The sequence below is a fragment of the Haliotis rufescens genome, unplaced genomic scaffold, assembly GCF_023055435.1.
Source record: "Haliotis rufescens isolate VD_foot unplaced genomic scaffold, xgHalRufe1.0.p SCAF_3, whole genome shotgun sequence".
NCBI lineage: Eukaryota > Metazoa > Mollusca > Gastropoda > Lepetellida > Haliotidae > Haliotis > Haliotis rufescens.
In genome coordinates this window covers 41,816,971-41,844,319 of record NW_025964001.1, presented here as the reverse complement: position 1 = coordinate 41,844,319, position 27,349 = coordinate 41,816,971, and the positions used below count along the sequence as shown (strand labels likewise).

The following is a 27,349-nucleotide window of genomic DNA, read 5'->3' as shown; positions in this document are numbered from 1 at the left end:
CACGGATTCCGTGCCTGTCACCGGGTACATATCTCTGCGGCATGTCACGGTGTATGTCCCCCGCCTGTCTTGCTGTACACTTGTCCCCTACATGTCACGGTATGACCAGTCCCCCGCTTGTCACGGTGTACACAGGTCCACAACCTGTCGTCCCTCGCTTGTCCCTCGCTTGTCTTGGTGTACACTTTACCCCCGGCTGTCACGGCGTACTATTGCAACATCGCCCCCCCCGGTGTACACTTTTCCCCCACCTGTCACGGTGTACACAGGTCTCCAAACTGTCACGGTGTACACTTGTCCCACACCTGTCACTGTGTACACTTGTCCCCTGCCTGTCATGGTGTACACTTGTCCCCTGCCTGTCATGGTGTACACAGGTCTCCCGCCTGTCACGGTGTACACAGGACCCCCGCCTGTCATGGTGTACACAGGTCCCCCGCTTGTTACGGCATGTCATGGTGTACACAGGACCCCCGCCTGTCAAGGTGTACACAGGTCTCCCGCCTGTCACGGTGTACACAGGTCCCCCGCCTGTCATGGTGTACACAGGTCCCCCGCCTGTCATGGTGTACACAGGTCTCCCGCCTGTCAAGGTGTACACAGGACCCCCGCCTGTCAAGGTGTACACGGGTCTCCCGCCTGTCATGGTGTACACAGGTCCCCCGCCTGTCATGGTGTACACAGGTCCCCCGCCTGTCACGGTGTACACGGGTCTCCCGCCTGTCATGGTGTACACAGGTCTCCCGCCTGTCATAGTGTACACAGGTCTCCCGCCTGTCATAGTGTACAGTTGTCCCCCGCCTGTCATGGTGTACACAGGTCTCCCGCCTGTCATAGTGTACACAGGTCTCCCGCCTGTCATAGTGTACAGCTGTCCCCCGCCTGTCATGGTGTACACAGGTCTCCCGCCTGTCACGGTGTACACAGGACCCCCGCCTGTCATGGTGTACACAGGTCCCCCGCCTGTCATGGTGAACACAGGTCCCCCGCCTGTCATGGTGTACACAGGTCCCCCGCCTGTCATGGTGAACACAGGTCCCCCGCCTGTCATGGTGTACACTTGTCCCCTGCCTGTCAAGGTGTACACAGGTCCCCCGCCTGTCATGGTGTACACAGGTCCCCCGCCTGTCATGGTGTACACAGGTCCCCCGCCTGTCATGGTGTACACAGGTCCCCCGCCTGTCATGGTGTACACTTGTCTCCCGCCTGTCATGGTGTACACAGGTCTCCCGCCTGTCACGGTGTACACAGGTCCCCCGCCTGTCATGGTGTACACAGGTCTCCCGCCTGTCATGGTGTACACTTGTCCCCCGCCTGTCAAGGTGTACACAGGTCTCCCGCCTGTCATGGTGTACACAGGTCTCCCGCCTGTCATGGTGTACACAGGTCCCCCGCCTGTCATGGTGTACACAGGTCCCCCGCCTGTCATGGTGTACACAGGTCTCCCGCCTGTCATAGTGTACACAGGTCCCCCGCCTGTCATGGTGTACACAGGTCCCCCGCTTGTTACGGCATGTCATGGTGTACTCTTGTCCCTCACATGTCACGGTATACACAGGTCCCCGCCTGTCATGGTATACACAGGTCCCCGCCTGTCACGGTATACACAGGTCCCCGCCTGTCACGGTGTACACTCGTCCTCCGCTTGTTACGGCATGTCATGGTGTACTCTTGTCCCTCACATGTCACGGTATACACAGGTCCCCGCCTGTCATGGTATACACAGGTCCCCGCCTGTCACGGTATACACAGGTCCCCGCCTGTCACGGTGTACACTCGTCCTCCGCTTGTTACGGCATGTCATGGTGTACTCTTGTCCCTCACATGTCACGGTGTACACAGGTCCCCGCCTGTCACGGTGTACACAGGTCCCCCGCTTGTCACTGCATGTCATGGTGTACTCTTGTCCCTCACATGTCACGGTGTACACAAGTACCCCGCCTGCTACGATGTACACATTGAATAAGCAGTTTTCCGCCTGTTATGCTTTTTACGGGTCTCTAACTGTTATGCTTATGCAGGTCATATTCTGATATGGCAGTGTGAATTATTGTTAAACAATAATTGTAACTGTATTACAACTGTTTCTACTGGAGTAGGCGTTCATTGCATAGCATTTGGACCATGATTAGTCCTCAGGAATGTAGTAGTATTTAATGAAATCAGTGGCATTTAGATGCTCGAAATATCTATAAACCTGCAATGCCATTGGCAGGTCTCTATGCAGTCGCATGCTTAAGAAGGTCTCTATACCTCATGCTATAAGCAGGTCTCCACCTGTCATGCTATAAGCAGGTCTCCACCTGTCATGCTATAAGCAGGTCCCCATTTGTCATGCTATAAGCAGGTCTCCACCTGTCATGCTATAAGCAGGTCCCCATTTGTCATGCTATAAGCAGGTCTCCACCTGTCATGCTATAAGCAGGTCTCCACCTGTCATGCTATAAGCGGGTTCCACCTGTCATGCTATAAGCAGGTCCCCATCTGTCATGCTATAAGCAGGTCTCCACCTGTCATGTTATAAGCAGGTCTCCACCTGTCATGCTATAAGCAGGTCTCCACCTGTCATGCTATAAGCAGGTCTCCATCTGTCATGCTATAAGCAGGTCTCCACCTGTCATGCTATAAGCAGGTCTCCACCTGTCATGCTATAAGCAGGTCTCCACCTGTCATGCTATAAGCAGGTCTCCACGTGTCATGCTATAAGCAGGTCTCCACCTGTCATGCTATAAGCAGGTCTCCACCTGTCATGCTATAAGCAGGTCTCCACCTGTCATGCTATAAGCAGGCCCCCATCTGTCATGCTTTAAGCAGGTCTCCACCTGTCATGCTATAAGCAGGTCTCCGTGTGTCATGCTATTAGCAGGTCTCCGTGTGACATGCTTTATATCCACCTATCATGCTGTAGGCAAATCTCCTCCTGTTGGCTATGTACAATTCTCCGCCTGTCGTACAATGAGTGTCTCGATGTCTTACAGGGTACTTACAGGTAGAACGATTGGAGTGGCAGCCTTTTGAATAAATGTTGAAATAGAACCTGAGGCTGTTATGTAGGCGGATCAATTGCATTGGTTTACTTTGCATATTTTTTACAAATCGATGCACATTGTTTTGTGAAGACAAGTCAATACTCTAGTCTCAAATACCACAAAGCGCCTCAAGAGTAGATATGTTTCATGAATGCATGAAGCGGATAGACGTATTGTTTGAATAGTTGTGCCGAATGAAATTGTATATTTCACCTCGGCAAAACAACAGGAATAATCTATTTACGAACAACGACAAGAAATTGATATTGAGATCGTTTAATTTTGTTTTTCGTGATATTATATTGACTCTGATCTGTGGCATTTAGAGACACCTTTGTTGGGTCACCTGAGGATTCAACATTGCACATGATGATGATGATGATGATGATGATGATGATGATGATGATGATAATGATGGTGATGATCAGTGATGATCAATAATGATGATGATGATGATGATGATGATGATGATGATGATGATGATGATGATGATGTTGTTTTGGGGAGCGCTTCTGCAAAACCCGATTTCGCAGGCATGACACACGGAGACCTGCTTATAGCATGACTGCACTCTGGTGAGATATAAACGCAAGAGTCGGCCCAGTGACAAGTAGATGGGCAGCGATTACTGGAAGCCTACGATGGCCACTAATCCCGTTGTGACCACAATCGGAAACTGAAAAGTGGCTGACCATGGCTGATTGACTGCCCGGGCCTTTGGTGTCACCAGCAGGAAGTACAGACACCATTCCTTCAGATAAGCTCTGTAATTAAGGTGTTACTATCGTGTTGTCATGGCAACTATAATACCGAGGTTAGCTAAATATATGACACACAAGAGGGGAGCTTCTGCCTTTGTTTGTTGTGTAAACACAGGTCTGTTTTTCATGATCCCCCAAGGAAGTAATATTATAATACAAGGTATTTTGTACTTTAAAGATTTAGTCAGCTACACCATTCAAGACATACGGCTTTGGTCACGTATTACACATGAACTCCACCATTTAGTGAGCGACGTCTCTGCTTTAGACAAGGGTTTAGGTCAATCCTCGAGCCGGACACGCATATTTCCCCACAGCTTGTATTGAATTATATATATATATATATATATATATATATATATATATATATATATATATATATATATATATATAGATAGATGGATGGATGGATGGATGGATGGATGGATGGATGGATGGATGGATGGATAGATAGATAAATATTTGTATCTATCGGTATGCCAATGATTTCTTGTTATATCCAGTATACATTTGAAAAGAGGCGACTTATGGGATCGGGTGGTCAGGATCGCTGACTTGGTTGATGCATGTCATCGTATCCTAATTGCGTGGATCGATGCTCATGATGTCACTGGATTGTCTGGTCTAGACTCGACTATGTATGGACCGCCGTCATACAGCTGGAATATTGCTGAGTGCGGCGTTAAACAACAAACAAACAAAACTTTTGAAAAACATTTGAAAAAAGGAACAATGCACGATGGCCCGATTCATGTTAAACTTCGGAATGGTATCTCAGTGGGTTAGCACTATAAAATCGGCATTAGTCCGGACTAGTACAAGCAGGCACACACACCTCACCTCACCTCACCTCACCTCACCTCACCTCACCTCAACTCATGATCAACTCAACTCAACTCAACTCAACTCAACTCAACTCAACTCAACTCTGGAACGGGGCGCCGCTCATTAATGACAGCTGTCTTATTTTACAATGTTCAGGATCATTTGTCTAAAATGAACGCGAATGTCAACAGAAGTTCACTGAGAAAACAGTTTGTGAAATGCTGGACTTCCTCATAGAAGACATTTAAATGACATTTGGGCATTCAGCCAACATGCAGCCATCCCCATGGGCACCACTGTGCTCGCATTGAACACATTGGAAGCCTTTGTGAAGCTTTGAAAAGGTAGATGAATTAGTGATAAAACAAAACAATCCCCCCTTTTCACTTGGGGGGGGGGGGGGGGGGGGGGGGAGGGGGCAGATCATCAACCCAGCAGTAGACGCATAGATCACCAACGGCATCACATTATCCACTCCATGCAGCCCTACGCGGATCGACAAGTATCATGATACGAGATTTAATAAAATTCTGTACTAATGTCTGTTCAAAAGCGGGTGTTATTGAGTCTAATGCCGATGTCTTCTTGTTTCCCATGTCGGTGTTTCCTTGTTTTTCCGTGTTGGTGTGTCCATATTTCCAATGTCGATGTCCTTGTTTCCCATGTCGGCGTCTTCTCGTTTCCAGTGTTGGCGTCTCCTTGTTTCCTATATCGATGTCTCATTGTTTCCCATGTCAGTGTCTCCTTGATTCCCATGTCGGTGACCTGTTTCCGGTGTTGGCGTTTCCTTGTTTCCCATGCCGATGTATCCTTGTTTCCCATGTCGGTGTCTTCTGGTTTCGGTGCTTCTTGATTCGAGTGTTGGCGTCTCCTTGTTTCTTATGTGTCCTTTGTTCCGATGGTGAGTTCTTCTTGTTTCCAGTGTTGGTGTCTCCTTGTTTCCCATATCGATGCATCCTTGTTTGTCACGTCGATTTATTCTTGTTTCCCATGTCGATATATCCTTGTTTCCCTTGTCGGTGTCTTCTGGTTTCGGTGTCTTCTTGTTTCCAGTGTTGGCGTCTCCTTGTTTCCCATGTCGATGTATCCTTGTTTCCCATGTCAATGTCTCCTTATTTCTCATGTCGGTGTCTTGTTTCCAGTGTTGGCGTCTTCTTGTTTCCCATGTCGATATATCCTTGTTTCCCTTGTCGGTGTCTTCTTGTTTTGGAGTCTTCTTGTTTCCAGTGTTGGCGTCTCCTTGTTTCCCATGTCGATGTATCCTTGTTTCCCATGTCAATGTCTCCTTATTTCTCATGTCGGTGTCTTGTTTCCCTTGTCGGTGTCTTCTGGTTTCGGTGTCTTCTTGTTTCCAGTGTTGGCGTCTCCTTGTTTCCCATGTCGATGTATCCTTGTTTCCCATGTCAATGTCTCCTTATTTCTCATGTCGGTGTCTTGTTTCCCTTGTCGGTGTCTTCTGGTTTCGGTGTCTTCTTGTTTCCAATGTTGGCGTCTCCTTGTTTCCCATGTCGATGTATCCTTGTTTCTCTCGTCGATGTCTCCTTATTTCTCATGTCGGTGTCTTGTTTCCAGTGTTGGCGTCTTCTTGTTTCCCATGTCGATGTATCCTTGTTTCCCATGTCAATGTCTCCTTATTTCTCATGTCGGTGTCTTGTTTCCAGTGTTGGCGTCTCCTTGTTTCCCATGTCGATGTATCCTTGTTTCCCATGTCAATGTCTCCTTATTTCTCATGTCGGTGTCTTGTTTCCAGTGTTGGCGTCTCCTTGTTTCCCATGTCGATGTATCCTTGTTTCCCATGTCAATGTCTCCTTATTTCTCATGTCGGTGTCTTGTTTCCCTTGTCGGTGTCTTCTGGTTTCGGTGTCTTCTTGTTTCCAGTGTTGGCGTCTCCTTGTTTCCCATGTCGATGTATCCTTGTTTCCCATGTCAATGTCTCCTTATTTCTCATGTCGGTGTCTTGTTTCCCTTGTCGGTGTCTTCTGGTTTCGGTGTCTTCTTGTTTCCAGTGTTGGCGTCTCCTTGTTTCCCATGTCGATGTATCCTTGTTTCCCATGTCAATGTCTCCTTATTTCTCATGTCGGTGTCTTGTTTCCCTTGTCGGTGTCTTCTGGTTTCGGTGTCTTCTTGTTTCCAGTGTTGGCGTCTCCTTGTTTCCCATGTCGATGTATCCTTGTTTCCCATGTCAATGTCTCCTTATTTCTCATGTCGGTGTCTTGTTTCCAGTGTTGGCGTCTTCTTGTTTCCCATGTCGATATATCCTTGTTTCCCTTGTCGGTGTCTTCTTGTTTTGGTGTCTTCTTGTTTCCAGTGTTGGCGTCTCCTTGTTTCCCATGTCGATGTATCCTTGTTTCCCATGTCAATGTCTCCTTATTTCTCATGTCGGTGTCTTGTTTCCCTTGTCGGTGTCTTCTGGTTTCGGTGTCTTCTTGTTTCCAATGTTGGCGTCTCCTTGTTTCCCATGTCGATGTATCCTTGTTTCTCTCGTCGATGTATCCTAGTTTCCCTTGTCGGTATCTTCCTGTTTCGGTGTCTTCTTGTTTCGAGTTTGGGTGTCTCCTTGTTTACCATGTCATGGTGTCCATATTTCCTATGTTGATGTGTCCTTGTTTAGAATGTTGGCGTCTCCCCGATTTCCATGTCGACGTGTCCCTGTTTCCGATGTGTTTCCTTCTCTGCGATGTTGGTGTGGCATTGTTTCCCATGTTTGGGTGGATTATGTCTTTCTTGATGTGCTGGTACTTTTATCTGAACGACCTGCGACATTATCTGGACATGATAACATTTAAAACGTTCCCAGATCGGATTCCCGGCGTGAAGTCTGAGACGGCAGTTCCAGGGAGATCAGACACGGATTGGTCACCTACCGGTGTTAGACAGGCCACCATTCAATAGCGGAACTCTGCTATTGGCGCTTGTTTGTAAACTGAATAATATTGCTGGAGAGTTAAATCAGCCTGGGAAGGTTTATTATTAAGAATATTTGAGCAGTATGTTAACAGACTGAGAGTAGGGAAATAACATATTGTTACACCTTAATAAAGATTTTTTAAATTTAATTGGTTAGCAGTTGACGAAACCTCAATGCTGACCTCACAATACAAGACCGTCCCTAAAAGGTTTTTGGTTTGATATTGCTGTTATGAATTGAAAATGATTTAGTAAGTGGATGCGACAATATAATTAATGAGCATATCAAAGTTCAATTGGTATTATTTAAAATCTTGGTTAAATTATAAGACCCATTTATAAAACTTAAGTAGATTTTAATGACCCAAAGAATTGTAGACCCATTACACTTCTATCGTGTCTGAGCAAGTTATTTACATATGTCTTAAACAACAGACTAACTTCTTTTCTTGATTACACGGAAATCCTCTCTGAAATTCAAACTGGATTCCGGAAGGGATATTCCACGAGTGACCATATCTTCAATCTGTACAGTCTTATTCATATTTTGAAAACATAAAAGAAAACGTTATTCTGTGCTTTTATTGATTTAGAAAAGCCTTTCGACAATGTCTGACAGGGACAATGGCAAAAACTTACAAAATACGGGATTAATGGAAAATGTCTTAAGGTAATATACTCCATGTACAACAATATTAAATCAAGTATTTCAATCATTGGAAAATCGTCAAAAATATCCTTTATTATGTATAATTATTGTTTGATAAATGCAATAATAATTATTCTAACATGTTGATCTCAGCAATTAAAAATATTCTTTTCATACCAGGATATAATAATTTCTGGATAAATCTATCTTCATGCATACCAATACTTTTTAAATGTGTGGTTAAGACACGTCTTGAAGATCAGTACTTCCAACATTGGCACTCTGATATGAAGGCATCCTCAAAATCTAGATTCCATAAACCTATCAAATACGTAGTTAAAACAGAATTCTATCTATATAATTGACCCCTAAAATATCACATGCCACTATTACATTTTAGAATGTTTTGTAACAGGCTACCAGTTGAAAAGGGTCGCTGGACAAAAACGCCACTTGTTGAAAGGACATGTCCATTCTATACATGCAATGACATTTCTGATAAGCATCATGATGTCTTATTTTGTGGAAAGTTTGTTTCCTATGGCTCAAAATATATCTATTAGTATTATACAAGAAATCCTTCAATGTTTAAACAGGTGAAATTGTTTAAATGTAAAGATAAACTTACCATGAAGAATTTTCTGTAAATGTAATATAAATGATTTTAAGTGATTATTGTACATAATGCCGACATGTATGTGTATATATTGATCTCTGCTAACCCTCAACATGCTATTTCTTGTAGCCTTGAATGAAATATAGTTCAGTTCAGTTCAATCACGTGACTGACACTTATTTGGAATATTGACTTCGTCTTCAACACGGTCTCTGCGTTTGGCAATACACGGTGCAACGATCTTTCTTTCTTAGAGTGGAAATTAAACACTTTGTAAATGAATTTCGGTAACAAAACAATTGATTGGTTGTTACGAGGTCATCATGCGTAAACAAGGACCCGGGGACCGTCCCTTGAGGAGGTCTGAACGGACCGAGGACTGCAGGTTCCATGATTAAGAAAAGAAATACAGCGACAAACACAATGACGTCATGTTGTTGAAAAAAATAGTTAAATATGATGTCTGTCACAACAGGAAAGTTTAAATTTGAAAATCTCCTAAACCTGATCGCTTCCTGGTCATGGGGTATATATGCTCATATCTGACACACGTATTTATATCAAACGACATTTGGTCCACCTTTGGTGTCGTCATATTTTGGACACGTTTCACTTGATAAGTTGATTGCATTGATTTATTAACATGAAGAATACGGGACAAAGAGTCATCGCGACTCTAATATAATTCATTAGGGCTCAGTCACACATTCAGGATTTTTACTGCCGTCCTTGATAGGACCATTCCCGATTAAAATTTGTCAAAAGTCTGATCAAGATCCTGTGATTCGTAATTTGGAAAAACATTTATTTAATCACGACAACAATCAGATATCGATCAGGAAGCGTCCCGATTCTCCCGTTCTCAATCCGAATCTGATCCGATTTGTATCTTCTGCGTGGTAAAAAACGATAGAATCTGTCCCACCAGCGTTCCGATTCTCCCGAATGCGATCCGACAGAGATCCGACAGTGAGCGGACAGGGAATCGACAAAGACGATTCGCATTCCGCAAGATCTGGACGCAATCTGGACTCAATCGACAAGAAACGGCAATGAACAATTTCTCCAAATCATGCCCGTTCATAACGACAGCGTCCCGATCCACAGGACATCGTCCAGAAAACACAAGACATTGTTCCGATTTTGATCCGATACAACAGAATCTGTCAAGATATAGACACGATTGTTTCCCGAATGTTACAGGACGCACCATACTGTCGGGAGTGCTTGGCCGACCTCTCTGGACCTTTCCCGATCCGTAGCTAGGACTCTGTTACGAACGTATACGACTGCGTTCAGACAATGATAGGACATTCCAGATCATTGAGGATAGTAATCCGACTTTTTCACTTTTCGTGTCGTAGCGTTGTCCGATCTCAAACGGGAGCCATAATCGGCACTGTGTGAACGCAGCCTTAGCAACACTTGACAGCGTCAGACAACAGTGGCATACAATCAGTCAGGTCAGACATTGTAAAATCTCCATATAAATCCTTCACGTTCTTAGTCTAGCCTAATTTTCCCCCTGAATCCCTATGGTGGAAAGACGTTTGATACTTGGTTTCGAATTCAACACAAGGACACAAGCATGGCACACATTGAAGGGATTGGTCCACACAAAAAAACAAGTGTGAGTCACCAAAGAACTATCATGTCCAGAAATACAAATGGGCATAAACGCAAGGGTCCGGATACGCACGGAGAGGGAAATGGTGCTGCGGACCAGTCACAGTCTACCACGGAACTCGCTCAGGGCGATTCATAGGAAGACGACCATCGGGTACTGATGTCCACTGGTTCTCCACATGGTCCTGGCAACTCTCGGATTCACAGGGACAGTCAAACACTTGGTTCTTGGGGATCTCTATCTCGGTTATGCACAAGTGCCCAGATCATCTCCAGCAGATATCTTTCTAAATGTTGTTGGTTGCACAACAAGGAAACGAAAAAATGATTTTAATGCTCTGATTAATACCATTTAACTGTTGGTGCACGAATTTCAAGATGTGTCACTTAACTGTTTAACGCCATGATCTTTCTAATGTTGACCGAAAGTCAACGCTAGGTGGATAATTTTGGAAAATTGTGTGGATAGAATATATCTTTGCTGCTGTTGTACGAAGGGCAAAGGTAGATGGATAATGAAAAGATAAATGTCCAATGTAGGTCCAGACGTGGTACGTAGTGCAGCGGAGGGAGACATTGTCTCTCTGTAATGAGGCTAATATTTAACGGATAGGATGATGATACATCCTTTCAATTTGGAGAAGCGAGGTGAAATGGGAAGCAAAGGCAGTCGTCCTATCAGATGCACTAAGTGCACTTCAAGCCATCAGCGGCAGAAACTCCAGGCTAAACACAGTCAACAATATTCTATACGAATATACAAAACTATCGGACCAAGGGCAACAGGTGGAGCTGTGTTGGATCCCCTCCCACATAAATATTAATGGAAATGAAAAAGCAGACACACTGGCGAAGCTATCTCTAGACAAAGCGGAGACTAGAGTAAACTAGAGATAAAAAGCAAAATCAAAGCCTCCATAGCCCAAAGATGGCAAGCCCAGTGGGACGCAAGTAAAATCGGCAGATGGCTATACAAAATTCAACTCATACTCAAATGAAAGGGAAGTTGAAATTGCCATCTCACGCCTCAGACACGGTCACAGAAAGCACTATGACAAGGTTTGTTCATCTTGCAATCAGGCTGAAACCATTGACCACGTGTTACTAGAATGTCAAGACCACACACCAGCCCGGGCTAGGTTAAAACAAGAATTGCATTTAGATCCGGTATCTGTCATAGATCTCCTAAAACCAAGAGATGCAATAGCAAAGGCAATACTAACTCTATTTCTGAGAGATGGACAGCTACTTGAACGTACATAAACAGAGCAGCCAAAGATAATACCAGAATACCAAACTTACAATAGATGCGCCTACCCTACCCTACTCACACACATGAGTCCCAAAGAGAGACAGGTCAGCCTAAATTACTTAGGCAGAAGGCGACCTCTTAAACGCTTAATGCAACAACAACTATGTACATCATTTGTTTGATAACTGTGTTAGAACCTTCACCGAAACGTAAAGAAGTTGTTCATCCATATATCTTATCCTTACTCATAACATATTCTTCCAGCTGTGGCGGAAGGTCAAATCCAGATGGATAATTAAACTCGTTGTTTAGCGAAAATTGTGTGCATACAATATGTCTTCCTCAGCTTAAGGCCAAGGAAATAGTGTAATTTATTCTTATTTAGCGAACGCGTAGATCTAGTGGATAAAGTCTTCTGTTGTTGAACGAATGCAAATTCGGTAAGGTTCTCTCCGTGGTCAGATGTCTAATTGTAACCATTACCCCCTGTCACATCGCATTTGAACAACACACGAGTCCCTTGGGGCGAGATAAGCCCTACATTAGTTCCCTTATACGAATAGTGTTGTTTGGAAACTTTTAATCCGCGAATGATTGGAGTCGGCAGTTTATGTAGGGTGACCCTTCTGTGGCAGAGAAGGCTGTCAGCTGGATTGTCATGTGGCGTGCATATCTCGGGGGAGGAAGTGGGGAGGGGGTGGTTAGGGAAGTCGTTGAGATGATAAAAGTGCTGTGACAGGTCTGACACGGTGTCAGCAACTACACTCCTAGACCTCATCTGCTGTCACGGCAGCATCAGCTACGGGTTGTGATGTGTTATGACAGAGGGGCAGGGGTGTGTGTGTGTGTGTGGGGGGGGGTGGGGTGGGGTTGTTGGTGGGGGCGCATATATGCATTAGTCTCTCGTGACAATTGACAGCCAGGCGTGTTGGGGAGATGCTATCTACCAATTTCATTGACTCACAGAATATCTTATCATTCTAAGAGAATAGATATGCTGTGTGAAAGTGGCTATTACTTTGTGATGTCCGGGTGATATAAATCGATGCTCATGATGTCAATGACTCGATTATTTACAGACCGCCGTTATATACTGAAATATTGCTGAGAGCGGTATTAAACATCAAACAAACACCAAACTTACTTTTCCACCGTGTAGAACATATTGGCATATATACACGATTAGATAGAGTTTGGTCATCTCTGATAAAGAAAGATCGGATTGACAGCCATTGGCGAAATGTGACACGGATACATTGCTAATTGCTTTTTTGTGGATTTGGATCAAGCTAATCGCGTATTGAAGACTATTATAGCGTTTGTCTTTGGAGCGAAACGTTGAGTTTGTGTTTGTCAGCTCTAGACAGAACAAAACTTCATTATACTCGGATCGCTGTCACCGAATAAGAGGCACTTGGAATTCGTGTGGACAAGATGTAGTTTCAGCTTATATATAGATCAAAGTAACTGAACCTTGTTGATTGCTCTGCGGGGATACGGGCGGTGGGTGTGTCCGACTGTGGCAACTCCACATAACAAACACTGTCAGTCTTTAGAACAGTTTATATAGTTCATAAGGTTGGCGTGCACATTTGCTGGATCACCGGAATGATCGCCATGCTGTTACAAGAGAGATCATTCATTGTATATGAATGCTCGATGTACATTAGGGAGCGAGATCTATTACACTCCTCCCACCTAGTTTTGTTTTAGCCATTCAAAACTAAACATTACTCAAAAGCAATAAACATTTGAACATTATGCATTGAAAATTAACCTTTTCAAATGCTGAATAAATGTAAACTATTCATTGCATTATCCTGAACATTTTACATGTTGACAAAATACAGTATACTGATAAACATATCAAAATAAAATTATTCCCTATCATTAGATAAATAATATTATCTATTTGGGAAGAACATTAACTTCAATAAAAGAACACATTTCAAAACTTCAAATCATTACACATGTACTTAGTAATGAAAACACAATTTCACTGAAAATGACTAGATTTGTCAAATTAAAGGTCTTTTCATTTGTCAGTTTACAGTCTTTTGATTATTCCGTTTAAAGTCATTATTCACTGTTCACTTGCAATCTTCAAGTTCAACCTGTCCGGACGTACAGTTTCACTTGGGTGTACTGTAGATTTGGATTCTGTCATCACAGGATCTCACACTGGTTTATCACATGATTTTGAATGTGAACTGTGAATCTGCTACCACACATGATTGACCCTGTGGCATGACATTTTCATGCGTTTCTACAACTTTGGGCTCATTTCCTACACCTAGAGCTGGTGGCTCAAAATTAATGAACACAGGTGCTTTAACTGCTTTTGGCATATATACACTTTCTGCTATAATAATTGCAGATTCACTTTCTGCTTTTGCAGATTCACTTTAAATCTGCTCACTTGCGGGACGAAGCCGCACATGATCTATGTGTCGTCTCAGAACAACACCATTCACAAGACGAACCCGAACTGACACTGGGCCCGTTCTCTCTGACACCATTCCTTGTAACCACTTTTCACCTGAACGAAAGTTTAGTACAAAAACTGGATCATCAACCTTGATTGTGGATCTCTAGCAGACTTGTCATGTGTGGATTTAAGCTTCACTTGTTTCTGACGAACCTTGTCACCTAGATCTGGATGGAGTAAATCTAGATGACATCTTGGACATCGACCTAACAAGAGTTCAGCTGGTGAAACTCCAGTTGTAGTTTGAGGTGTGAGTCGATACTTGAATAAGAAACGGGAAAGTCTCGTTTCTAAACGTCCTCCTTTTATGCGTTTCATACCACTTTTGAAAGTATGTACGGCACGCTCGGCCATCCCATTTGATGCAGGGTGGTACAGCGCTACACATGTATGCTGAATGCCATTGCGTTTCATGAACAAGGTAATTTCCTCACTTGTAAAACAAGTGCCGTCATCTGTCACCACTGTTTCAGGCAAACCATGAATTGCGAAACTTTGCCTCAAACACTCTATTGTTGCACTGGAAGTTGCACTGTGTACTGTATATGCATCCAACCACTTCGAATGTGCATCAATGGATATCAGAAACATTTTACCCATAAAAGGTCCTGCATAGTCCAAATGCAATCTACTCCAGGGTCTCTCTGGCCACTCCCGTGCATGAAGTGTCGCTTCAGCTGGGACTGATCTTGTTTGATGACATATAGAGCAAGTGTGAACATTCTCCTCCAACTCATTGTCAAGGTATGGCCACCACACCAAACTACGAGCTACTGACTTCATACGCGATTTCCCTGGGTGAGCTTCATGCAACATTTCAATCCCTCGTTTGCGTCCTTGTGGTGGAATGATGATGCGATTTCCCCACAGAACACATCCATGCTGAATACTGAGTTCAAGTTTACGCTTCATATATGGACTGAGCTCATCTGACTTGTCCAAACTATCTGGCCATCCACTGTGTACAAATGTTCGTACCCGTGACAATGTTGGATCTCTGTCTGTCCACGTCTTTACCTGTTGCACATTTACAGGAGTTGATTCCATACTTTCAATCAGACGTATGGTGTCTCCAGGTAATGGAGGGTCTGGTACTACTTGAGGCAATGGAAGTCGACTCATACAATCTGCACTTGCTATCACTGTGCCTTTTCTGTACTCTATAGTATAGTTGTAGGCTAAGAGCGCTACGGCCCATCTCTGTACTGGTGGACATTGGTGAATTGTCTGGATTGAAGATACTTTTCCAGAGGTTTGGGATCCGATATGAGCTTGAATGAACGTCCATATAGATATTGATGGAAAGTCTTAGTTCCGAAGATTATGGGTAACCTTTCTCGATCCAGCTGCCAGTAATTCTTCTCGGCTTGAGCAAGTGAGGGTGAAGCGAACGTTATTGGTTTCTCAGAGCCATCATCAAAGATATGAGATGGCACTGCTCCTACCCCGTAAGGTGAAGCATCGCAGGCAAGTGTGATCTGCTGTTTTGGGTCATAGTGAGTGAGTAAGCTGCTCGATGACAAGTGACGTTTCACAGCTTTAAAAGACATCTCTTCATTTGGTCCCCATTTCCAGGATACATCTTTCCTGAGCAATCGATTTAGCGGAGCAAGTGTAGTGGAGAGATTAGGCAAGAACTTCTGGTAATATTGTACCAGTCCCAGAAATGATTTCAGTTCCTTGGTATCTCTAGGTCCTGGAGCCGCTACTATGGCTTGCACTTTTACACCCAAAGGATGCCGTCCTTCTGCATCTATTCTGTGTCCGACATACTCTACAGATTTGGCGATAAACTTACATTTCTGCCCATTGAGTCGTAACCCTGCTTTACCCAGTCTGGATAAAACAGTCTAAATGTTCTCCAGATGTTGACGCTCAGTCTCTCCACTGATCAGTATGTCATCAAGGTAAACACATACGAATGGAATGTCTCCCAGCAAACACATAGTGCGCTGAAAGATGGCTGGCGCCGCTGAAATCCCAAACGGAAGTCGAAGATACTTGTAGAGTTCCTCGTGGGTGTTTATGGTTGTTAACTTTTGTGATTCTTCATCCAGATTTAACTGTTGGTAAGCTTGACTGAGATCAAGTTTTGTGAAAGTCTTTCCACCAGATAATGATGCGAACAAATCCTTAATACGGGGGAGAGGATATTCATCAGGCTGAGCTACCTTGTTGACTGTTAGTTTATAATCACCGCAGATTCTCACGGAACCATTTGATTTGATTTATCGGAACGATAGGCGCCGCCCACTCGGAATGCTGTGCGGGCTTGATGATACCTTGCTTCTCTAGCCGATTCAACTCTGTCTTCACTTCCTCTCGGTGAGCATACGCTATATTTCTGTGTTTATAGAATCTAGGTGTATTTGTCGATATCTGGATTTTCACTGTGTGACCTTCAAACTCACCAATGTCTTCTTGAAAAACATCTGCATGTGATCTCAAAATGTCCTTTATTTTTCACGTTCAGGATTCTTCCCCAATCTAACTTGATACATTTTAACCAGTCTCTACCTAGAAGGTTCTCACTATCTCCTTTCACTACAACAAGAGATAATGTTGCTTCTTGATTACCAACCATATCCGTGCTCGTAGGTTTCACCGAAGTGGTAAATGACCTGCATCACTTCGGGCTTTCCTCCCACATTAAGCTGACACGCCACGCTATAACTGGAATACTTTTAAACGCGGCGTAAAACCCAACCTACTCACTCACTCACTCTTGATTACCATAACATACATGAACATTACTCCTACCCATGACTTCAATCTTCTCTTTTAGTGTACGATCCGATCGAAGAATTTCATTCATTTCACACAGTTGTGGTCTCTCATAAGGTCTCAATAACGTGTTGAATGTTCGTTCACTGATTACTGAGGTTGCCGCCCCCGTGTCAATCTCCATAGATAACTGTTTCCCATTTACAGTCATATCAATCATGTAAGGTTCAACTCTTCGCCCCACAGGTTGTGACGTACGCTTATTATGAGCGTCTATCTTGAATAGTTCATATTCTACATCTTCCTGGGCAGTAGAACTCAATTGATGTGTCTCCCCTCCATGTCCACGGCCTCGGCCTCTACCACGATGTGGTTGACCACGTCTGCCTCTATGTCTGAAACCGCGACCACGTGACTGTGAAGAATGTCGATTCTGAGATGATGAGCTATGACACACACGCACAATATGTCCCAGTTTACGACAGCCATTGCAAACAGTATTTCTGTAAAAACAATTTCTGCCATTGAGACTGGTGCCTCCACATCGGTCACATGTCATAGATTTCACTTTGTGTACAGCAGTCGTGTTTGCTTGGGGGTTTGTTTCATCTCTATTGTCTTTGACGTCATCTCCATGCCAAGACACAATGAATATGCTTTACTATAATCCAACGTTTTCTCAGTTAAGAGGCGTTCCTGCATTGCTTCATCATTAATTCCACAAACCAAACGATCCTCAACTGCACCTCCCAATCAGTATACTCACAGGTTGATGCAGGTCTCTTTAAATCAGAAACATAATCTGAAACACCTTCAATAGGCTGTCTATTTCTGATATTGAATCCTCGTCTTTGCACCATGACATTCGGTTTCGGGTGATGGTATAATTGCATCAATTTGACCAAAGCAGAAAATGAATGGTCCCCTGGCTTCCCGGGAGACGCCAGATTTTTCAAAAGTTTTTAAGCTTTAGCACCTACATTGCAAATTAGGATTGCACGCTTCCTACTTCTTTCAGTTATTTCGTTAGCTTCGAAATAAAACTCGAGTCTCTCGATATATTCACCCCAATCATCTTTATCTAGGTCATGTTCATCTACCTTCCCGAACGCCGCCATGTTGATTCACTGATGAAAACACTCACGACGCCGACTATCCCCGAAGAGCCGATACGGGAATAACTCACAGCAGAGAGGTTTCATACGTCCATAAAAGTTTTCCTCGTCGCCAATATATGTGGTAACTCCACATAACAAACACTGTCAGTCTTTAGAACAGTGTATATAGTTCATAAGGTTGGCGTGCACATTTGCTGGATCACCGGAATGATCGCCATGCTGTTACAAGAGAGAGCATACATTGTATTTGAATGTTCGACTTACGTTAGGGAGCGAGATCTATTACACCGACTTTAGGTCGAGATTCCAAAAACGGTGCTGTTTGACTTTTAACTTTTCTTACAGATGTTCTACGTTCTGACAGCCATGCGCTTGTGTTACCATGAGTTTAAGAAATTCATAAATAAAGGTCTTGAGCGCTGCTGCTGTCATGTTTGCACACAACAGCAAGAACAGTTTGTTCACACGTACGCTTAGAAACGCTAACAATGCCCATGTTTTGGCATATATCAATATTCATGCGCAACCAGATTTGTAACCGGTTTCGGTTTGGTAAGTTTAAAAAACGAAAGTTGTTTACCTCCACTTAAATACTTATTTAATGTGGGTAATAAATATTATACAACCCACTCTCATTGGATACCTTTCCAACTGACCCGTGAAAATCCGGGGTAGAATAGGTCTTCAGCAACCCAGGCTTGCCGTAAAAGGCGACCATGCTTGTCGTAAGAGGCGACTAACGGGCTCGGGTTGTCAGGTTCGCTGACTTGGTTGATGCATGCCATCGATTCCAATTGCGTGGTTCGATGCTCATCATATCAATCACCGGATTGTCTGGTCCAGATTCGATTATATACAGACCGCCGTCATAGAGCTTGAATATTGCTAAAAAACCAACCAACCTTTCTAACAAAACTGTCTATGGTATTGACCTTGCTTTCTCTTGGTCAGATACCATAGATAATCCGCGAGTTTCGTGGAATTGGTATCTAATGACTGGCTTGTTCTTCACCTGTACATCCTTAAAGTCAGTTCCTGGTGTTATGTGCTAGCTGTCATAGCACAGCCCAAGAACCTGCACTGAAGGACCAGTAGGGCGAGAGACAATCAGGCTAATATGGATGTTGTAGTTTGATTCAGAAACTCAGACCTTGAAGCAGAAAATGATAACCGTAGGCCCATCTAGACCCATCTTCACAGCACGTGATCTTGGAGTGCGACGACAGCTGCCGTTGGCATAAACACGTGGTGGTCGCTGCCTTGCAGGTCGACCATTGAGAAATTATGAACTTTTTCATGTTTTGTTATCGATATAATTGGCTATTTTCTGGGAGGTATTTTTATTCACGTTTAATGATTGTGCTGTGCTCCACACAATGCAGTTGGTGTAGCAGCCTCTGTGGTTTGGACTAGGAAGGCAAGTTGAACTGTAATACATGAAAAAAGGTTTTCATCCAATTTACACCTCTATTAAGCGTTCAGATTTTGTTGTCATTGGATGTCAAATCCAAGTGTTTATTTAACGAAATCCGGCATTTATACAATAGAATTCGTGACATGTGGGCTGATGTTATTAGAGGAAATGTTGAAAGCGGATTGTCGTAGGAGTTTGCTCAGCGCAATGAGGGGCTATGCGTGTGTGTGTGTGTGTGTGTGGGGGGGGGGGGGGGGAGTTTGCGGATTGAGGGGCTGTGTGCGCGTGCGCGCTTGTGTGTGTGTGTATGTGGGGGGGGGGGGGGGGGGGGGGGGGTTGCGGCACGAGGGCTCCTGGGATGGGTACAATATGAATAGAAGTAAGAATAACATATGTATGTTTGTGTGTATCGGACCCGTGACGTTCCAGGCTAGAGTAGGTCTTCAGGAACCGATGCTTGCCGTAAAAGGCGACCATGCTTGTCGTAAGAGGCGACTTACGGGATCAGGTGGTCAGTCTCGCGGACTTGATTGATGCATGTCATCGTATCCCAATTGCGCGGATCGATGTTAATGATATCAATCACTGGATTGTCCGGTCCAGACTCGATTATTTAGAGACCGCCGTCACATAGCATCAACCACATCATCAAACCTGACCATCCGATCGCGTTAGTCGCCTCTTACGACAAGCATAGTCGCCTCTTACGACAAGCATAGTCGCCTCTTACGACAAGCATAGTCGCCTCTTACGACAAGCATTAGCAATTCTTACCCGGATCTTTCGGGGTGCCTCAGTTATCTTCGTGATAACAACTCAGCGACTTTTGGAATCTGTTTCGTCGGACCTTCGAGACTGGCTATTCTCTGGCGTTGACGTTTTACACTAACTGAAATAAATACATGTACCTAACAACATCTGAGATACAGAAGCAAGTCGCCTGTAGTCCCGGATGATAGTGAACCGGCCACACACCCACCTGGGGGCTTGATGGACCTATAGCTCTCTATTTTAATAGACTTGACCACACCGCCATCATCACTGGACATACCCCTGGGAAAAGCGGGAAATCAAATTACATTTTCTTAATCAAATCTTAACATTCTACCAGCATTGGCTATTCAACCTGTTAGTAGGTTAATCCAAAAGGGAAATGAACCTGCGATGTATTTTTTATGGGGTAATCTGAATGTTGATAAATAGTCGATAGTTTATAGGTATAGTTGACTACTGCATCAAGACACATCGGCTATCTTAGTGGATATTAGTTCGACTACAGGTAATTTGCTGTGGTCTTCTTGCAACGTGTGGTATTTACAATAGACTGGAATGAGCTAGCATTAAGGACGAGCTTCTTCCACAGGTTCCGGTTTACAGGAAGGATGAAGTGGCGTCTTGTATTCGCTGCGGTTAGAGTAATTCAGAGGATGGGGTTAGGGTGGAGATAAGGGTCGTTAAAAAGCAACAAGGGTTTGCCACTAACGTGGCTATATCCCTCGCACCTGTTGCAGAATTTATGACATAATTAAATCTAAACAAGCCCTAACCTTTTTTAACCGAGATGGAACTTGTCATGGAAAATTGTGAAAAAAAGAAGAGTTTGGAACCTAAGTCCATCTTGTTGCCATGGAAACGTAAAAAATAAAAATTTCTACAATTTCTAAATAGCAAAAGGCACCAGTTAAGCATGTACCTGACAGACATGCAAAGTTTCATGAAAAAATGTAGAACGGTTTATTGAGTTATGCTCCGGAAACGAAACGTGACGGACGGACGGAGCCCGTTTCTATAGCCCCCACCAACTTTGTTGGGCGGGGGATAATAACTAGTGGGAGTGATGTTTGGGTGGTCGAGTGGTGAGGAGACGGTAGGTAGTGATGGAGGGGCGACAGAACTGACGAACATCTACCGTGATGTGGAGGTTAGGGTTGAATGGGGTTTAACATCGCATTCTGACTCCGAGCCGACAAGTCCTTGTTTTAGCCCCTTAATTCCGACCGCCATGCAGGGTAACAAGTATCACATTTTAACGTCTTTTGGTGTGGCACAAACTGGGGATCGAACCCCGGACCTTCCGCTATCCGGGCGGACGCTCTTCCACTAGACCACACAGGCGGTCACATTGATGTAGAATAAGTATGGGTCTTGTGGTGGGGGGAAGTAAGAATTGGTGGATGGGAGATAACGTGATCCCACAGGGAGGGAGGCAGTACAGATGAGGCGGATTTATAGTAGGGGCATGAATGTGACGTGTCGGGGGAATGGTTGTGAGAGTCTATTAGAAGAGATGAGAATGGATTGCGGCGATGAAAGAGAAGACGGTGGGGTGAATATGGCGGTAAGGTTGAAGCTTTGAAGCGGACGATGGGTTGTGGGGAAACGGATGATGGGGTGTGGGGAGGCAGACGATGGGATGTGGGGAGGCGGATGATGGGATGTGGGGAGGCGGATGTCGGGATGTGGGGAGGCGGATGATGGGATGTGGGGAGGCAGATGATGGGGTGTGGGGAGGCAGATGATGGGATGTGGGGAGGCGGATGATGGGATGTGGGGAGGCAGATGATGGGGTGTGGGGAGGCAGATGATGGGGTGTGGGGAGGCAGATGATGGGGTGTGGGGAGGCAGATGATGGGATGTGGGGAGGCAGATGATGGGATGTGGGGAGGCAGATGATGGGGTGTGGGGAGGCAGATGATGGGATGTGGGGAGGCAGATAATGGGGTGTGGGGAGGCAGATGATGGGATGTGGGGAGGCAGATGATGGGGTGTGGGGAGGCGGATGATGGGGTGTGGGGAGGCAGATGATGGGATGTGGGGAAGCGGATGATGGGATGTGGGGAGGCGGATGATGGGATGTGGGGAGGCAGATGATGGGATGTGGGGAGGCAGATGATGGGGTGTGGGGAGGCGGATGATGGGATGTGGGGAAGCAGATGATGGGATGTGGGGAAGCGGATGTCGGGATGTGGGGAGGCGGATGATGGGATGTGGGGAGGCAGATGATGGGGTGTGGGGAGGCAGATGATGGGGTGTGGGGAGGCAGATGATGGGATGTGGGGAGGCAGATGATGGGATGTGGGGAGGCAGATGATGGGATGTGGGGAGGCAGATGAGGAGGCGAGAGGAAAGAAGACGAGGAAGATGAGGAGGATGAGAGGAAAGAAGACGAGGAAGATGAGGAGGATGAGAGGAAAGAAGACGAGGAAAATGAGGAGGATGAGGGAGATGAGAAGGAAGATGAGGAGAAGGAAGATAAGGAGGATGAGGAGAAGGAGGAGGAGCGGGGGGAATTATGATGTCAACAAGTGATTGTTACCTGTCGTTATTATTTTTTTATAAATCGTGAAACACATTGCATCAACCAGTAACATTTGCACCTAGGCAAGCCTGCCTACGGTTTCAAGCATGTCACCTGAGTCAAACTCAATAACATAACGCCAACGCTAGAATACAATCGCCCCTGCTCATCCGACGAAACAAGTTCAAGTGGGTGCAACAGGCAAAACAGCAGAGAAAAACACACGAATAGCCAACCAATAATCAGTGATGACACCAGGTGTTCGCGAAAAGGGTAAACATGTCCTGCCTTACCTGTATCTCCCACCACTCGCACAATTTGAATAAAAATGTAAGTGCTATTTCTCGCCTGATGCCAACCAACCATCTCACAACCAAACAATGGTAAATAGCCGCCATCGGATCGAAATAAACTTCCCAGTCATCAAATAACACAAGCAAAAAATGACAAAAATATCATCTAGCTGGCAGTCATCTGATAATTTTCGAAAAATTGAAAACTATTCAGTTTCACTGAAACATCAGGGGTAAATGTCAAGATAACAGACCGCCACAAGAACTTGCTCTCTTCAATGAATGCATTATTTCTAAACCTCTTTATCGTAAAAGCAAGGTGCCCAACATTTGAATATATATTTCCACATTTGCTACTGACTCTATATGTGCTAAATATATTAGAAAGGATATCTTTGTCTCCAGTAGTTCAATATTCCTTGACTGTCTCAGCTCGTTGTCAGAAACAAGATAATAATGCTGTAAATAGGATAACTAATCGTATCTGCGAATGCAGCTTTTATCTTTAGTGAAGCACTGTTGGGGTAATTGACAAACAACTCCCCATTGCTGAAAAATATGGGCGCGTTTTAACAATGGAATGACGTCACAGATGTGTTTTAATCTTTTGTATTGGATTCCCATGGGCAAGCTCCATAAAATACACGCAAAGAGAGATATATTTCAGGATCCATCAAATGTACCACCAAATCCCTGTGACAAAGACATAACCAAATTCCTTAAAACAATCAAGGAAGGACTTGGCGAACTCCTGGTGTCATCTGTGATTTTCAGTGATCTATTCGTATAATTTTTATCGCGTTATTACTTTTGCTCCCAAAGGATTTTACTTCAGCAGATAATTGAGACTGATTATTCTCTGGCTTTGGCGTTTTATGTTTCTCTACGTCCGAAGAGAGATATTTGAAAGGAGGAATTAATACCAGGTGGATTCTCAAAAAAGGATTTGTTTGAATTTTGGCAACCAAGTTAAATTCTGTCAAATCATTTGGTTTTTTTGTCATCGCTATGCACAACACTATCTCACACGAGTGAAGGGAAAACTTAATTCCTTGATCCATGGGGCATTTGTAACAAGACATGGTGATGATGGCTATACATGTACTTACAACTCAATTTTCAAAGGTTTGGCACAGTATGTAAATAATTATAACAAATTAAATTTATTGAGAAAGCAATATGTGAACAGCTGGTTTTCCAGATAGATACCATGTGAAAGTTTTGGGAAAGAACAGTTATGGAAATAGTAGGCATTCTAATGTAATACATTCTTCGTTCTTGTACATATATTCGTCTCATAAATTGCAACTCTTACCAGTGAGATACCTATCTATTTGAGGCCATGAAAGAGATCCCCAAACAACTTTATGTAAATTTTGATGTTTATCTCATAAATTGAATGTTCAGAAGATATTAGCAGTAATACTAAAACAGAATAATCGTTTAGTATAAACTTCTTCTTTTTCTTCTTCTTCTTCGTCTTCTTCTCTTTCAGAGTTACAACCGACCACCCCAAAGAATGTGTGACTTCATCTTTCCAACAGTCAACTTTCCTCTTATGGCGAGTAATATTCCAGCAGCTCCAAACTTGAGTGTCTCCATTTCACAAACTTTCCAGTGACAATCGAACATTCTCTTTCAATAAAGATTTCAAAAGGCGGCGACCCGTGAAGATCCAGGGTAGGATATATCTTCAGCAACCCATGCTTGCCGTAAAAGGCAACTATACTTGGCGTAAGAGGCGACTAACGGGATTGGGTGGTCAGGTTCGCTGTCTTGGATGAAGCATGTCATCGATCCAGATTGCATGGATCGATGCTCATGATGTCAATCACTGGATTATCTGATCAAGACTCGATTATTTAGAGACCTCGTCAAATAGCTGGAATATTGCTGAGTGCGGCGTAAAACAACAAACCAATCCAAAAAATCAAAAGGCGGCTCTTGCTCATGTCTGATTAGGGTGATCGAATTCCTGGCCTTTGTAAAGCTTCCAAAAAGTCTCAGGGTCAACATGTGGAGGACATCTTCAAGTTTGACTCATCAGTGACAATAATGATGTCCGATGCAATTCCCTTTTTTAACTTGTACCATATGTTCCCGTGTTTTTTAAGGTGAATACTTGACTTGTATTGCATGTGTTTGTGACGGGTGTCACCGGTGGACTGAATACCCTTACCTTTTTGCTGACACTTGGTATTACATATTCATAGTGTTTCATAAACACATGTTTGTGATCTAGTCGGACTCGTATAATGGCTTTTAGGGTATTTCCACTTTTACTTGCAGGTTCCAATGGCTTTCGGCATTGTGTGAAATTAAAAAATATATTTTTTGTGTTCGACAATCAATTTTTATCGGTCTACCGACTGGGGTTCATTTTTATATTCAACTTGCTGAGGTAAATACTTTGTTAATTGGCAGGCTTGAAGCCCCATGATGATCATATGCCAGAAGTCTTTATACTGACACACTGTTGTCGAAAAGATCACACAGGAGAGCATCATCACGTTTCAGATGTGGTGTAATCCCTATTCGTGTTGAAACGGGGCGTTATGATGGAACCTTTTACGTGAGAGAGTCTGTCTATTTTGTAAAAATGTTGTTGAGGATGAATGTCATATCGTATTAAACTGTCCGTTATTTGCCTTTGTTGAGGATGAATGTCATATCGTATTAAACTGTACGTTATTTGCCTGAGAAAGACTCCTGTTATTCAACAAAAGTGATGAATATAATTTTAAAAATTAAATCATTTGCAAAAATTACCTTATATATTATCCAACCTCGATGTATGCCTTCTTACTGACCAAACCTGCCATTTAATACTTTTAAAGCGAAAATCTTCTATATATGGCCGTTAATAACTTGTTAGTATATATGTATAACTTTTAACAAGTTTGTTTGTTGTTTAACGCCACATTCAGCAATATTCCAGCTATGTGACGGCGTCTGAAAATAATAGAGTCTGGACCAGACAATCAAGTGATCATGAGCATTGATCTACGCAATTGGGATACGAAGACATGTATCAAGCAAGCCTGCAAGCAGATCCCGTTAGTCGCCTCATACGACACGCAGCGTCGCCTCTGACGGCAAGCATGGGTATTTCACACAGTTGCTGAATACCTATTCCATACACGGATCTTCACGTGTCTGGAACATCAATAATGTATTGTAGGAGAATGCATGTCGATAGTCAACAACAGGCCGACAATTCAATGAAAGCTGTCGTGAATGGCAAACATACCAAGACAACAACCGAATACGTGGGCGATTGAGACACGTAACAGGCATACTACGAGATTGTGAAAATTTGATTCTTGTATGACCAAGGCTTTGTATTATCCATGAGTAATACCAGCTCGTCAAATGCGGGAAAATTGATGAAAATTGATGATGTTATTCATTTGGACAAAATATATACGGAGGTCTATTTACCAGTCAAAACACACGCACACGGTGCATTGTTGTCGCTATAACAACGTCATGCATATTTTATCCATATCGCCTCCGGTAGAAGCTATCTCACCTGCAGCGATCGTTATGATGGCATGTTGCCGTCAGCAGACGTACCCGACAAAGCCGAGACAACCGAGAGATGGTTTCCAATAGTCAACTTTCCCTTAATGTCGAGTCCAAGCCTTTTGTGTCAAGATTTGACATTGTTTGAGGTACAATCGAACATGCTTTTTCTAAGAAAATGTCAAAGAGCGTCATACGACTCGTGCTCATGGGGTCTTTAGTCGGGGTCACATATGTCAAGGTCATGGTAGGCGTTCAAGGGTTTATGGTAGGTATGTGGAGGACAATTTTTAAGTTGGACGCAGCAGTGACCAAAGTGATGTCCGATACAATTTCCCTATATCCCTTGTTTATTTTTTTGGATCATTGGCTTGCCTTTGCATGTGTTTGTGACTGGTGCCACCTGTTTGCGAACACCTGTTATCATCAATATCATGTGGCAACACTTGCACATAATCTATTCGGAATCGTACAAACGACTCGTATGATTATGGAAAGTTATTTTTTGCTTTTATTTGATTAATAGAAAAAGAAGTACTATTATTATTGCTGCTACTACTACTACTACTACTACTACTACTACTACTACTACTACTACTACTACTGCTGCTACTAATTCAACTTCTAATCCTTCTAATGCTATTAATACTAAATATTATTATTATTATTTCACTTTTAATCCTACTAATGCTATTAATACTAATTATTATTATTATTATAATTTTTTTACTATTTATAGTCAACTTACACATGCAACTAAATATATTAAAAATGTGAACGCAGACAAACGCTTTGATGTCCTGTAGATGGAATGAAGATGCTAA

General features: G+C 43.6%; 1 protein-coding gene across 1 annotated transcript; it reads left to right on the top strand.

Annotated features, from left to right (window-relative positions):
* Positions 1-455: 455 nt before the first annotated feature.
* Positions 456-22,705, top strand: LOC124130569 (extensin-1-like). Its single transcript, XM_048403426.1, has 2 exons — positions 456-1,440; positions 22,524-22,705. The coding sequence occupies exons 1-2, from the start codon at positions 456-458 to the stop codon at positions 22,703-22,705; spliced, it is 1,167 nt and encodes a 388-aa protein (XP_048259383.1).
* Positions 22,706-27,349: the final 4,644 nt, after the last annotated feature.

Coding starts and splice junctions, on each gene's coding strand:
- LOC124130569 (XM_048403426.1), top strand. CDS start 456: ATGGTGTACACAGGACCCCCGCCTGTCAAGGTGTACACAGGTCTCCCG. Junction 1,441..22,523: donor GCCTGTCATGGTGTACACAG/GTCTCCCGCCTG, acceptor GAGGCAGATGAG/GAGGCGAGAGGAAAGAAGAC.